General features: G+C 39.6%; 1 protein-coding gene across 3 annotated transcripts in view; it reads right to left on the bottom strand.

Moving 5' to 3' along the window:
* Positions 1 to 13,635, bottom strand: part of LOC145488618 (uncharacterized) — a 62,836-nt gene that overhangs the window by 37,966 nt on the left and 11,235 nt on the right. For all 3 annotated transcript variants that reach the window (XM_081467504.1, XM_081467507.1, XM_081467505.1), the window contains 17 exons: positions 12,873 to 13,301; positions 11,785 to 12,411; positions 11,019 to 11,411; positions 10,267 to 10,376; positions 9,300 to 9,591; positions 8,809 to 9,002; positions 6,597 to 6,772; positions 6,232 to 6,407; positions 5,696 to 5,776; positions 3,883 to 4,052; positions 3,215 to 3,287; positions 2,530 to 2,640; positions 1,905 to 2,161; positions 1,676 to 1,784; positions 1,131 to 1,352; positions 482 to 595; positions 198 to 269 (listed from right to left, as the gene is read on the bottom strand). In XM_081467504.1, coding sequence (XP_081323630.1) covers positions 198 to 269; positions 482 to 595; positions 1,131 to 1,352; positions 1,676 to 1,784; positions 1,905 to 2,161; positions 2,530 to 2,640; positions 3,215 to 3,287; positions 3,883 to 4,052; positions 5,696 to 5,776; positions 6,232 to 6,407; positions 6,597 to 6,772; positions 8,809 to 9,002; positions 9,300 to 9,591; positions 10,267 to 10,376; positions 11,019 to 11,411; positions 11,785 to 12,411; positions 12,873 to 13,301 — 3,606 coding nt within the window. The remainder of the gene's footprint in view (positions 1 to 197; positions 270 to 481; positions 596 to 1,130; positions 1,353 to 1,675; positions 1,785 to 1,904; positions 2,162 to 2,529; positions 2,641 to 3,214; positions 3,288 to 3,882; positions 4,053 to 5,695; positions 5,777 to 6,231; positions 6,408 to 6,596; positions 6,773 to 8,808; positions 9,003 to 9,299; positions 9,592 to 10,266; positions 10,377 to 11,018; positions 11,412 to 11,784; positions 12,412 to 12,872; positions 13,302 to 13,635) is intronic.

Below are 13,635 nucleotides of genomic sequence, written 5' to 3'. Positions count from 1 at the left end.
AAAGATTTTTTCTTCAAGCTTTCTTAAATCATGCTAAAACTGACAATTGCATTTCAAACCATCTTTGCAGGTTGGTGAATTCATTCCCAGTTGAAAGCGGAAAGGTGTTAACTGAATCGAAAATGTCTGAATATGTCTAAAACAAACATGAATATGTTAATGTAAACGTGATGGAACTCAGTGAGATTTCATCTTACCTCGAAAAGATTTACATCTCGCATGCTCGGTGGAGTTACATGCTAAATTATTGAGGTGGCACTTTCCAGACCCTGCAAACGAAAGGACGAGCGAAGAGCATATGCAAACAAATCAACGCATGGATCTTTTTGGTTTAGATCAACACTGCAAAACTTGTCATTTCCATCTACCAACGTCAACACAAATTGAAAAACAAATTTTAGCCACGGAAATAGTGTCTTTTAAACGAAATCCAAGCGTTCAAGTTTCGTTTCTTTTGGCTAATGTGCTACACCTGACTTACCGCATACAGAAGGCGTGCTAGTTCCGTCTCTGCAGAAACTTGTTTGACGACATGTATTTGACCAGGAAATACAAGATCCATCAACACACTGATATCTAGAATGGCATGGATTCCCTGAAAAGTAATTCTAAACCATGAGAAAAGGAAAGATAATGCGCCCAAATCAACAAACCATAATAATGTTCATTAGTACTGTAACTAAGAAAAATATGCACCATCAACTTGAATGGCAATAGACAATTTTCATGATGACGTCTTTTGACAACATCAGGCGTCGTTTATCTCTCGTTTCAGTTGTGATTCTAGCCCTATGGGATGAAGTGCTATTTCCATCTCAGGGCTTATACGAGCTGTTACTTCGCCTGTATCCATCTATGAACCTGGGCGAAGAGAGGCACTGCGGGAACAAAGTGACTCGCCCAAGGACCCAAGGCAGTGACATGGCCAGGTCTCGAACCAAGACCACCCTATCCGGAGTCCAGCACACAAACCTGTGAACTGTTAGTTCGCCACACCTCAAAGCCAATACAGTGTTTCGATAATAGGCGAAAAGCGGTGTGATTGGCTCGTATAATTATTTGTGTGTGTGTGGTGTATGAGAATGCAATACTAACCCTAAACCACTACCAAAAACTACCTATGTACTTACGGCAATTGTTTTCGTCATCTCCGTAAGAGCAGTCGTTTTTTCCGTCGCACACATCTGTTGCCGGGAGGCATTTCCCCCCCTGACAGGTAAACATGCTGGAAGGGCATTCACAATCGTCTTCGTCTGATTCATCTTTACATGCAAAGTCACCATCACAGCGCAGATTTTTCTTGACACATTCGCCATTTTTGCACGTAAATTGCTTATCGCTACACCTGTGATCTTTATTGACAAAAAAAGAACACACACACACACAACCGAAATTTATATATTTTTTGCAGCAGTCTCTCAGAAATTATCCACTTCATGCTACGATTGGTTTTGAGACTTTCCAACGTTGCATCAGCCAACAGGTCAGTATCACCTTTATATGTGCTATTTATTTTTATATTTGTCTTAATTGCATCTGACCAAGCCACATACAGTTTAAAATCATAGCTAACGTAATTGAACTCGATCAGTGAACATTTTAATATTGTCCTCCGTTGGTCACGACAGCTTAGAAAATGATCAAACGACGAGACAAAGAAGTAAAGCGTGTGTACCTGGTTCAGCAAAGTAAGGCCTCAAGGAGCAGTTCTCAGTCGTTACAATGATGTTATCGATTGCGACATTCAACCCGGCATCACGAAAACCTTCTCCCTCAAAGAGTATCTACAAAACACGAAAAAGATCAAAAGTTGTCTTACAGAATAATTTGTTATCAACTATACAAAGTCTCAATGACACAAGGCATGAAATGACATGTTGATCAAACCGAAATTGCTCACTAACCTGAATTCCCTCAGCGCCTCGCCAAGTTACCTGAGCCACTGACCCTTCTTTACCGTGGTATCCAACCGTCTGCCATACTAATACTGACATTTCTCGCTTAGTTTTTCTAAGGAAAACCTTCAAATTTGACTTTGATTTAGTGGGCATGAGGTAATGAAACCGCAAACACAAGACCACGGATTTATGGAATGGTTTCCATGGCAACAAAGAGCTCTCCAAACGTGCTTTGTACGCGTTATCAATGTAAGCAAAACTACCTGAAAAAAGAGGGTAGCTTCGATTAGTTGCATACTTTTAAAAGTAAAAACGTCAATATTCTAATTCTAAAGGTCAAGAAGACGTGAAAATGTGGTAAGAACATCAGTAACAAATTCGCCCATCGGCCACTTGTTTTGCCACTGTTGACGTCATCTGTCATCTATTTGTAAAATATTCAATTACAGAAGCGTAGCTAGGGGGTTCCTGCGGTGCCCGTGACCTCCCCCGTTTGTAATTTTTTTTAAACAAACAACCTACAACAGGTGGCGAAAATGATATGACAATTTGGTGGGTACCCTCACTTTGACAGAATGTGATCCCCCCTTTGAAAAAAATCTTGGCTGCGCCCCTGAATTATCTAACTTACCTGGATATTTCACGAAGGTTTCATTTGAAGATAACTTCCATTGGTCTTTGTCACCAATGCTGGTCCAACCACAGTATCCAAGTTCAAAAGAGCATTTTTCAATTATTGCAGCTAAAAACAAAAGAACCGGGAACTATATGTAAGACGAGTGAAGTTTCTACCAGCTATATAAAACTGTGAAAACGCTGGAGTGAAACCGTTCTAAACATAAAGCAGAATCAAAAAGACAGTCAAATGTGAAATTTTGGCAATATTCTTGTGAATATTCTCAGATTATCGCGCGTGTCATTCCCGTTTTATTGACTTTGAAGGCGGAAAAGTAATTTTGGAGCCAGACTGCAGGCAATCAAGCCTGATATGACACACATAACTTTATGCAGAAATGTTATTAGCATCAAACATACGGCTAATGATGTTTTTGTTGTTTTATTTGTTTTTGGCTTGTTTTTCCGTTTAGAGGAAGGGAGAATTTAAACAGTTTGATAAAAGCATATAATTGTGTTGCATTTACAAATTTTTAACACCCAAAGTTTATTCCTTTCAGTCTTAGCCTGGAGTATCTTCTTAAAATTTCGCAAATTTCGGCCACAATATCCTAATAAAATATATTTTCATCAAAAGAAAGAGTGTACTTTTCAAACGCCGTTAAAAGGCAAAAAGCAAAATACTGTAGAAAAACGTTTACCTCGAAGATGGACATGACCTAGCGTTCTCTCGCCAATAATTTGACCTGGATTGTTGACAAATGAATAAATGACCTGTGAAAGAAAGTTAAAAAACTGAAATGAACTGAATGCGTATTTCTATCATGTTACGTTCAGTTATATTTAGTTATTCTGTCCCTTACAGTAGGTACTTCGTTCTGTACAGACTACACATTGTGAGGCAAGGTGGCCCCATGGTTAGTGCGCTCGTCTTCGGATCGAGCGGTACGGGTTCGAGCCCTGGCTGGAGACATTGTGTTGTATTCTTGGGCAAGACGCTGTACTCTCAGAGTGCATCTCTCTGCTCTGGTGTATAAATGGGTACCGGAGAATTTAATGCTGGGGGAAACCCTAAAATGGACTCATTTGTTCTCCATCCAGGTGAACAAATGAACACTATATGCTATAGATGCTATAGATGCTATAGCATCCCATCCAGGAGGGAGTAGAAATAATCGTAGTCGCTTCATGCAACAGAAACCGGAGGCAAACGACAAAAGTTGGTTATCACCTTATTCATACTTTTTTTTTCCATGATTCCTATTGGGATTGGTAAATTATTCTGGATGTTCGAGCCGAAAATTCTGATGACCATACCAAGTTAATTTGCTGCAACAGGTATAGAGAAGAAACATGTTTGACTTATTACCTTAACTGTAAAATTTCCAGGTTGTCTGTCCGTCTTAAAAGTAGTTGTGAATGATGTGTTTACACAGTTAAGCGCCAAATTCAGTGTCACATTTTGCTCAAGGGTGGAGATGTTCAGTTCCAACGGGCAATCCGGGCAATATACTCCCTCACAGCAGAACTGGTAAAAACCTGTTGAAATAAAACGATAAGAAACGACATGGTTTTTATACGACTGTATCTCTATAATTATGTGTGGCAAATGCTTTATGATTTAATCGAACTAGGATGCACAAAAAGCCTGAGAAAGGCAAAATGGGGGTCGTTGGAAAATGCAAAGTGTTCATAAGAGCCTCCACAGACTACACATTTAGTTGTCGACAATTGTTTGTTATCGGCAACTAAATGTCATCGACAATTAAAAAACATAGTGTGTGAGATGAGTTGTCGACAACTAAACGTTACGTTTTTAGTTATCAGCAACTATAAGCAGTTTCCCTTTTCGAAAAGGGAAACTGCTTTAGTTGTCGACCACTGATAAATGTCGAGAGCAACCTTTTTGAGCGTTTTTTCCATTTGCGCTAGTCGACAACTATCAAAGCTGCGTTGTCAGTGGGCAGTGATATGAGAATGCGTATTGTATGTTTAGCTTGCGTAGTGAACAGTAGTACCCAAGGTCCCGCTGGCTGACTGAGATATCGACAACTAACACTCCAACATGTGGAGTGCGAGCAGAGGACACAGTTGGTTGTCGATGACATTTAGTTTTCGACAACTACATCAGTTGTATTACTGTAGATTATCAGATTATTTATCACTGTGATAATTATAATTGCATTTAATAGTGGCTGGACGTCGCTTACACAACGGCGAAACATTAGAACAATTACAAAATAATTCAATTGCTTAGGCCCAGTTCATACGTCGCATTTCTGCCGTGTCGAATTCAATTCAACGAATTAAATTCGACAGAAATTCGACGTCTGAATCGGCTGCCGCATTTCTGCCGCACGTTCGACTGGGCTTGTCGCATTATCCGACAGAAATGCGACACCGATTCAGACGTCGAATTTCTGCAGTGTTGAATCTAATGCATACATTATGTTAATTTATTGAGCATGCGTAAATGTTTTCCCTCCAAAGAAAAAGTAGAAACTTGGCCATTCTCGACCCAATGCAACCTGAACATATTGCAACACATACTGCTCCGTTGTCAGCCTTCTCGTTCTCGTTCCATCGGCGGACAATTTTTCGCAAAATTAAAGTCCTTCGTCGCTCAGTATTTTCGTCCGCCATATTGAATACTCTACGTTTAAAACATTTTCCGCTGACTGACATACCCGACAGTATTAATTCTGAATTAAATTCGACACAAGTGCGACGTATGAATCGACAGTTGCATTTCTGCCGCACTTAATTGAATTGAATTCGACACGGCAGAAATGCGATGTATGAACCGGGCCTTAGGCGGCTGCGAAGTTCAAGTGGCACCTCAACCCATTCACGATACCGCTTAAGGGTCAATTTTAATGGCACATAACCAGCATGACTTGCAGATAGATAACTGGAAACCATTATCTAAAGAAACTTTAGTTAAAATTCTACTTAAACATTGGAAACAATTAGATCATTCGGCCTTCATCTTTAGCCTCATCAGCTATCACCCCGTAGAAATCGGCAGCGAATAATGTAATTGTTACTTGTATATTATTTTCACTGGATACTGTCTACACTATACGGAAGTCTGATGCTAAAGACGTAACAAAATTTTTAAATTTCTTCCATTATTGTATCGATATATGCCCGACTGTTCTATATTGTTTTGTTGAACCAACCTGAAATATGTAACTTTGAACCAACGACAACAGATAAACGCGTTTTGTGATTCTGCAGTGTCACCATCAAGCTGCGTGTTCCTGTCGAAGAATTGTAGTAAAAAAGAGAATTATCGAAAAAACAATAAATAAATAAAAACAAAAAAGAAAAACATAGTTGGGTGTGCAATCGTACAGAACGCTTTCCTGGACATTGCTAGCCGTGCGGTTGCAGGTTGTCGTTTGTCTTAAGTTATTTTCGGCGCAGACAAGCGACAGCGGGAAACACGTCTGCGTTCACAGGCTAGAACTTTGCCTGCTGATGATTTTTTTTTTTTTCCTCAAAAGGCAAGATACTGTATCGAGAAAAACTTTTCCAATTTATACATCTCTATGTCGAAAACTCAGTTGCCTCCTCTATCCTTTTCTTGCTTCAGATTATCTTCAAAAAGAATACTAACAATTAAAATTCATGACAGCCAAGGGTTTTCTTATCTAGCTCTTCACAATGACAGATGCGATGCTCTGTTGTAAAATAGACCACACGGCAAAGTCACCTGGTTTAGTCCAAAACAGTCTTGATCCAGGAATAGGCCGCTCATACTCTCCACTTGGTTTGCGCATACCCACAGATGCGTGGTCTCGGGCCCCATCTTCGCGCATAAAAACTTCCATTTGATAAATGCGACATTTGTCGAGAAAAATTGGTTCCGACATTTGGTCGTCTGGATACCTTCAAAAATTGGAGACAAAATTAATATGAGGATTAGAAACCCCGAAAGAGTAAGAGGTAGCAATAAACATGAAGGATAACTGACGTAGTAAAAAAAGTCGAGTAAAAAAAAAACAAAAAAACAAAAAAAAAAAAACATCACCAACAACAACAAAATTCTTTTCAAGGTCACGTCGGTGTGTCGCTCACTTGTTCCACTCGAGATATCCAGTCGCTTGATAAACTGTACTGATTGGTTGCTTGGTTAAGCTCTCCTCAGCCTTCTTGTTCGGCTTTTCAATGCCATGCTCATCTACATCGTACTTCCACAACTCACACCGATCATCGCATGACACGAAAAATGTGTAATTGCCACTATCAGGGACCTATAAAATTATACACGCTTCACAATTATTAAAAAGGAAGAAAACATGTGAATTTATTGTTGAAAGTGCACAACCAAATTGTAGTTGCAGAGGCACTCCGTAGACGCCATTTTCACAACTCTTCTTTGGGCAAGAACGAGCCATTTTTAAGGCAAACCGTACTAAAATGTTATACTTTCTTTACCAATTACTTCAGTTGCTAGTATAGTAGCAGTAGCCATCTTAACTACCAATTAAAAGATTAAGGCATACCCAGCAGTCCGAGTGATATACAAAGACAACACTTCTTATTAACTTCACCTCTACGAACATGTTTTCACGGTTTATCACAAACGGGGTAAAATTACTAAATGCTGATTGGCTGAGACAGAGGGCATTTTTTTCTTAAACACGAGGGCACTTTTGGTAATCAAGAGGGCATGATTACTTGATGATTGCCTGAAACGGATTTTGAAAAAAGGAATTTCAGAAACGCATCTCTACTTAGTTTGACCTAAACGCGGTTATTTCATCTTAACGTGAGAGGAAATTGACATGCAGCAAAGCGCCGTCTTTTGGTGGAAAAGCAAAAGGATTTTTCCATCCAAAAATGTATAAGTTAAGTTTTCCCAGTGGAAAGGAGAGTTTTGGATTCAGTTAAAGAAGTTATTATAGCTCGTATGGACACTTGTTTACGTCTTTCATCGATTGATGAAGCGATTAGTATATGGAATCGCATTGGCCCGAAGGCAATAAAGGATTAATTTCACGCGTATTTTCAAAGTTTTCACAAAATCGCCCGAAATCGCGAGGCGACGAGGGCAATTTAGAAAACTTTGAAAGTACGAGTGAAATTAATCCTGAATTGCCCGAGGGCACTTGCGATTACTTGTTGATCACATAAAGGACAAAATTCTGTACAATAGGAAACTTTCAAGGTCTCGCCGTCGCGTAAACAGGTTTGCCGGTTGTCACAAAAGAACAGGCTAGCAGAAGAACGGGGAAAGCTTACTATAATAGTAAACAAAACACAGCAAGTTCGAGTCACTGAAAGCAATTTCTTTACAAAGAAAACTTTAAGCAATCTAATTTTATTCACTTGTTTTGCGAAGCTTGCAATGGCGTGAAACTACTTCATCGATCGATGAAAGACGTAAACAAGTGTCCAAACGAACTCTAATAACTTCTTGAATCCAAACTCTCCTTTCCACCGCGAAAACTTAACGTACCAACAAAATTTACGCCGTTTCGTTTGACGCCGATAAGGTGACCTGTCATACTAATAAGGCGACCCGAAGTAGAACGAAGAAATTTATAATGTCGATTTTCTTTCACGTTAAGATGAAATAACCGCGATTAAATCAAACTCAGAGGCAATGCGTTTCTGAAATTCCGTTTGAAACGGGAAACCGACTTAACGCAGGCGTGCTCAGCCAATCAGCATCAAGTAATCATACCTTCTTGATCACCAAAAGTACCCTCGTGATTAAGAAAAAATGCCCTCTGTCTAAGCCTATCAGCATTGAACAATTTTGTCCCGGGTGTGATAACATTTAACAAATTGACGTCAGTTTTTTATGCGTTTGTCCTCTTACTGATGATAAATTGCGTCATAACATTGTCAAAGTGGCTGTCGAACCACAAGCCGCAGGCGAGTGGTTCCGCAATAAACTTTGACAATTTTATGACGAAATTTGTCATCAATAACAGGACAGACGCATAAAAACTGACGTCAATTTGTTTTTTACAATAACAAGACCCCAAAATGGTTAAATGCCGGGAATAAATGAAGGGAAAAGACGCCGTAAACTTGCCGTAAACAAAGATAACTGAATTTTATTCAAAATAACGCGAATGTTAATAGCTTTTCTCGCTTTTTGATTGGCTACTCAAAAAAGCCCATAAAATCTCATTGACAGTTTGACAGCTAGAAGTTGAACTTAAAAGCTTGCATAAATTAAAATTTTATCTGTCTGTACTCTTATCGATGATAAAAATGAGCCAATCAGCGCGAGAGAAATTACACAGTTATTGTAAAGATACAAATGAGGGTTTACCTGTAGGTAACTTGTTAATCGTTGAACGTATCTTTCGGCCACGTCTACCGGTGCATCGAAATCCTGCAAAATGATCTGGCCTTCAGTTGGAGTCTTGAAAACGGAATGTTCGCGCATAGTAGCTCTGTTCGGCTCAAAATCATTGAGTTTATACCACGCTTCACGCAACACGCCGCGAGCCTGTCCAGAAAACTCTACAACAGACAAAATGTAAAACATCTTTTGGGTAAGGACTACTTTTTAATCATTTGATAAAGCTTGTGAAATAACATCAGGCAGACTTGAAAGTAGGCTTTGTCGCCTCAAAGGTCGGTGAGTAATAAGAAAAAGGAAACGGGGGATCGTGAAGGACTTCATGGCTCGCCACCGCTCCTTCACCCCCCTAGCCAGCCTAAGAATTATCAAAGGGTATTCATAGTGTCTACGCAGTTTTAATTGGAGGGATTGCTGGCAGTGTATCAATTACGAGCGAGGTAGCTCGTGTAACTTACCAATTGTTTTCACGACGACTTGGCAGAGAACTAGCGTGACATTATCCCCAGTAAGCGTCACTGTAACGTAGCGGCCGCGCGCTGGAGGAGAACAGAAAAATTTATAGTCCTGCGTATTCCCGCCATATTCCATCGATTCTGCACACGTTGGATCTAAACCGGCTGGACTGGTAGATACAATGACGTTGATCATGCCATTGTCACGTGGACAACAATCGATGTTATCGGTGATTTCAACAGATTCAACATAGAGCGTTTTTTCAAGGGTGACTTGCCACCAAGGGTTCCACTCCTTGATGAGAAAAAAAAAAAAAAACAAAAAAAACAAAACAAAAAAAAGACGTTAAATGTTACAAATGTTAATAACTCAATAAACCACTATTAAGAAAACAAATGAAATTAGAGTCAATGCTCACAGACCAAACGAAAGATTTGATTGACTTTCTGGAGCAGCATATAGACCCTTTTCATGCATGGCTTGCAATTTTAATTGAAAAGATTAAAATAATCACGACTTACCTCGTTTTTGAGTTGATTTTAAAACAATCGTTACTAATTTAAATTCATACAAAATAATTTTTAATTGACAACCATATGTAACAAAGGTGTACTGATCAATGAACCTTTTCATGTAAATATCGATACACGGCAAACGGAAGGACAGACCGTACCACCCTTATAAATCTTCGCTGGAATAAGAGAAATTACGTATATTTATTGCCACAGAGAAATTGCACAGTAACAAAGGGGAAGAAAACCATAACGTGTGGAAAGAAACGTTGACACGCCTCCACCATCATCCCATGCAATAATCCAACCACTTGTGTTCATATCTGACACGCGAATGTTATGTTTGAGGCGACTGTCATGAGAAAGTAAGGGTTCCAGCCCTCCTCCTCCTCCTTCTCCTCCCCTCCTTGTTTTCGTTTCGTTTCAGGGGTATTTTAACACTTTTACTATTTCTTACCTTCTTTGAACGAAAGCAAGTCGTGTAAGATCTATCAATGGCCAGGAAGGGATCAAAAGGTGACTGAACACTTGAACTTTGTGTTGAACTATCCTGTGATAATGAACTTACTGCATGAAAGAACGTGAAACAAAAATAAATATAATCTAACAAATCAATCATAGATTGAGGCATAACCATGTAACTGGTCAGGCAACTGTACTACTTACTAGTAATAGTCTGCAGTGTTGGTCTGGTGTCATCTGTTTGTTTGTTTGTTTGTTTGTGTGTTTCATCTGTTTGTTTGTTTCACCTGTTTGCTTGTTCCATATGTTTGTTTGTTTGTTTGTTTGTTTGCTGTACCCAGTTTTTGGTTATCAGAGGATTAGAGACAGCCGTAGCGAATAGCACCCCCACCGAAACCTCACTCGCCTAAGTAAGCACTGTAAGTAAGTCATGATAAATACTACTCTCTCTACTCCATATCGTTATTGTTGTAAGTCATTGTAGTCTATTATTAACAGTTGTCACGAACCTTAATTATTTCCCGATTATGAAACCAAGTGAAAAATGTCACAAGATTAGAAAAAGAAATCGACAGGTCATTTCTGGGTTATCGTTAAAGCTTGGTGCCTTTCTTACTTGGGACAACATAATGTTCTACTTTTAAATGAACATACGATCGAGTTAAACGCTCTATAGTATGAGTTGGAGATAAATTGCCTTAGTTGAAAATGGCTTATTGATTTACAAAGATAGACCATGCAACTTACCAGGTGGCTTCTGGCACAAAGGTTTCAACATTAATCTACAGTCAACGTTTTTCAGCTTCGATGATCCAAACGACAGAACAGCACAGCTATGGGTTGGATCGTTGCGGGTAGGATATCCCTGCATCCACAGAGAGTCATTGAACAGGCTGCCATCTATCCACACCCAAAAATTCCGAGACATCAGACCAAAGTGAAAAGTGCTAGGTCTTGGTGTCATTCCTTCTAACATGTTAGAGAATGCATATCTCAAACCTTCTCGAGGTATCTTGGCCAAGGTCCCTCCTTCACTCTTACACTGTGCCAAAGCTTGCTGCCAGTTTAGTGAATTTTTGTTATTTACGAGGAAGCAACCGCCATGGAAAGGGAAAAAGTTGGGACTGCACGCCAAAGGCGCTGCGTAAAACAAGTAGAAACAAGCAGAAATGTGACAAGAGTACATATTTATCAGCATGACAGATAATTATCGTCTTGATTAATAACAACAGAACTTCGCAACTAGTATTTAACAAAACTGAATGGTGTTCAGTGAGAGTAATTTTCACTTCTCTACTTCACAGTCCTTCTAATCATTTTGGTGGTATGTTTTCTGCTCAGGGTTTTCCGTCCAATTTTGAATGAAAGTGCAATTGAGAGATTATGTCTACCTTCCATTGAAGTCCTCTATTAATAAATCACCGTTGAATTACAAAAGAATATTAGAGGGATTGACTGAACAATTTATAAAACAGTCGTGGCTGTCATCAATATAGTTGTTCAATGTACTTACTGCTCTGATTACACCTTGCTTTAGCTTCAATGATTTGGTCCACCAAAAGCGCCTGATCATAGAATTGCAAGCACGAGAGTCTGCCGCGAAAATGCTTTTCTTGGTTGCTCGAGGCTCCAACTCTAACATCAGACTGAGTTGCCAGTTCCATCTTTGTTCCGATGGATTTAAGCATGACAGTGTCGTTGTTGACCCACACAGTTGCAATACCCGTGTGGTAGTCGTATGTGGTTCCAATGAAATTCCATTTGTTTTCTACGAGGACGTTCTCCTTATGAAGCCGATAAACCTTGGAGGTTTTCCTGTCCACAAATTGCACTTCAACTCCCAGGGTTGCCTTAAAAACCCACATCGAACAACCATACTTGAAGATCGGGCCATCGCTGTTGTTAAGATGGACCCATGCGAACACACTCATCGAAAACCTAGCATCTAGTTCTCCGGTATTTTTCAGTTCCACGTAGCTGCTATTAATGCCGCTAAAGAAGAAAGAACCATCTGGATTTCCATAAGGGCCTTGTGCGAATTTGATGTGACCAGACACTGCCATAGTGGTTCCATTTGGACTCCTGTCCACAGTTCCATTGGTTCCACTCAGTGAAAAGAAAGCCACAGGGAGAGGAACAGCTTGGAAGAGAAACAACGTACATTAGAAAAGAACTGAGATTTAATCAAAATTTGAATTGTCAGAAACACTACTCACGCAGTTTACAAAATAAAATAAAATAAAATAAAATAATTCAATTCAGAATAAATGACAGGGATGTTTGACGAATTTAACCAAAACCTTCCACCTCGAGCAATACATTTTTCTGCGAACAAATTAAGACATGCATTCCAATAAGCCGGTCAACAACCCTGTCAATAAAGTTTAATTGTTCTACTTACATGAATACTCTTTACATACACATGTGAAACAAATGTAGGTAATTCTGTTAGAAACAAAATATTCTTAAAATGTACAATTACAGTTTCACTGTAAATGAAAACATTGTTATTTTGAAATAATGAAAATGGACTATTCAGTTTCAATCCAGCATAAATGACAATGAGAAACTGGCTTTCCGACGAATGTGTCACGTGCATACCTAAAGGTTGTTCACAGATGTATCCAATGTTAGTGACACATGGTAGATCATTCCATCGCCATCCATACCCATCCCAGTTTGAATTCGATCTGGCTTTCAAGAAAGACCCACATCTGCCGTCTCCACTCGGTTCGTACGGACCCCACAGATCATCTGTATTGGAGACATTTTCCCCGTCTAACCAGAGCCAGCGTAACTTGTTGCCTGATAAACCAACAAACAAGTCTTCGTCCTCGAGCTTGATTTCTCTACGCAGCTTGGCTAGGGCTTGCAAGGAGTCCCCATCACCGACGACAGCAAGGTCGGCATCCAATCGGTGACAGGTGGCTCGCGCGTTGCTCCACTGCACAGCTGATGGCAAAGACCACAAATAACACGATTTGCCGGCTTTGTACCAACTGGGCTCACATCCGGAAATTGCTCGATGATCTGCAAAACAATAAAGAAAGACCCTCTATCACTATCGATGGACTGACTTCGTATAACAAGACGAAGACGACATAACGCGCCCTTTTTTATTAACTTATTCGGTAGTTGGCTGTCTACGAAGTGAGCTTAACTTAACTGCTGAAACACGAAACTGACGCGAAGAGAAAACGCTTATAGTCCGTATTGATTTTGGTAAGTTAGTTTTGAAGTGTTTGGTTTTAATTCTTGGCAAAATAAAAGTATTGTCTCGTCTTGTTTTTGGTAATCCACCGCTATCTTAACCACTCTTAAAGGGACACTGTCGCGATATATTTACTTAAAGCTGTTATAAACT

Source organism: Orbicella franksi, chromosome 5, assembly GCF_964199315.1.
Source record: "Orbicella franksi chromosome 5, jaOrbFran1.1, whole genome shotgun sequence".
Taxonomy (NCBI): Eukaryota; Metazoa; Cnidaria; class Anthozoa; order Scleractinia; family Merulinidae; genus Orbicella; species Orbicella franksi.
The sequence above is the reverse complement of the archived record's forward strand: the minus strand, read 5'-3'. Positions and strand labels throughout refer to the sequence as shown.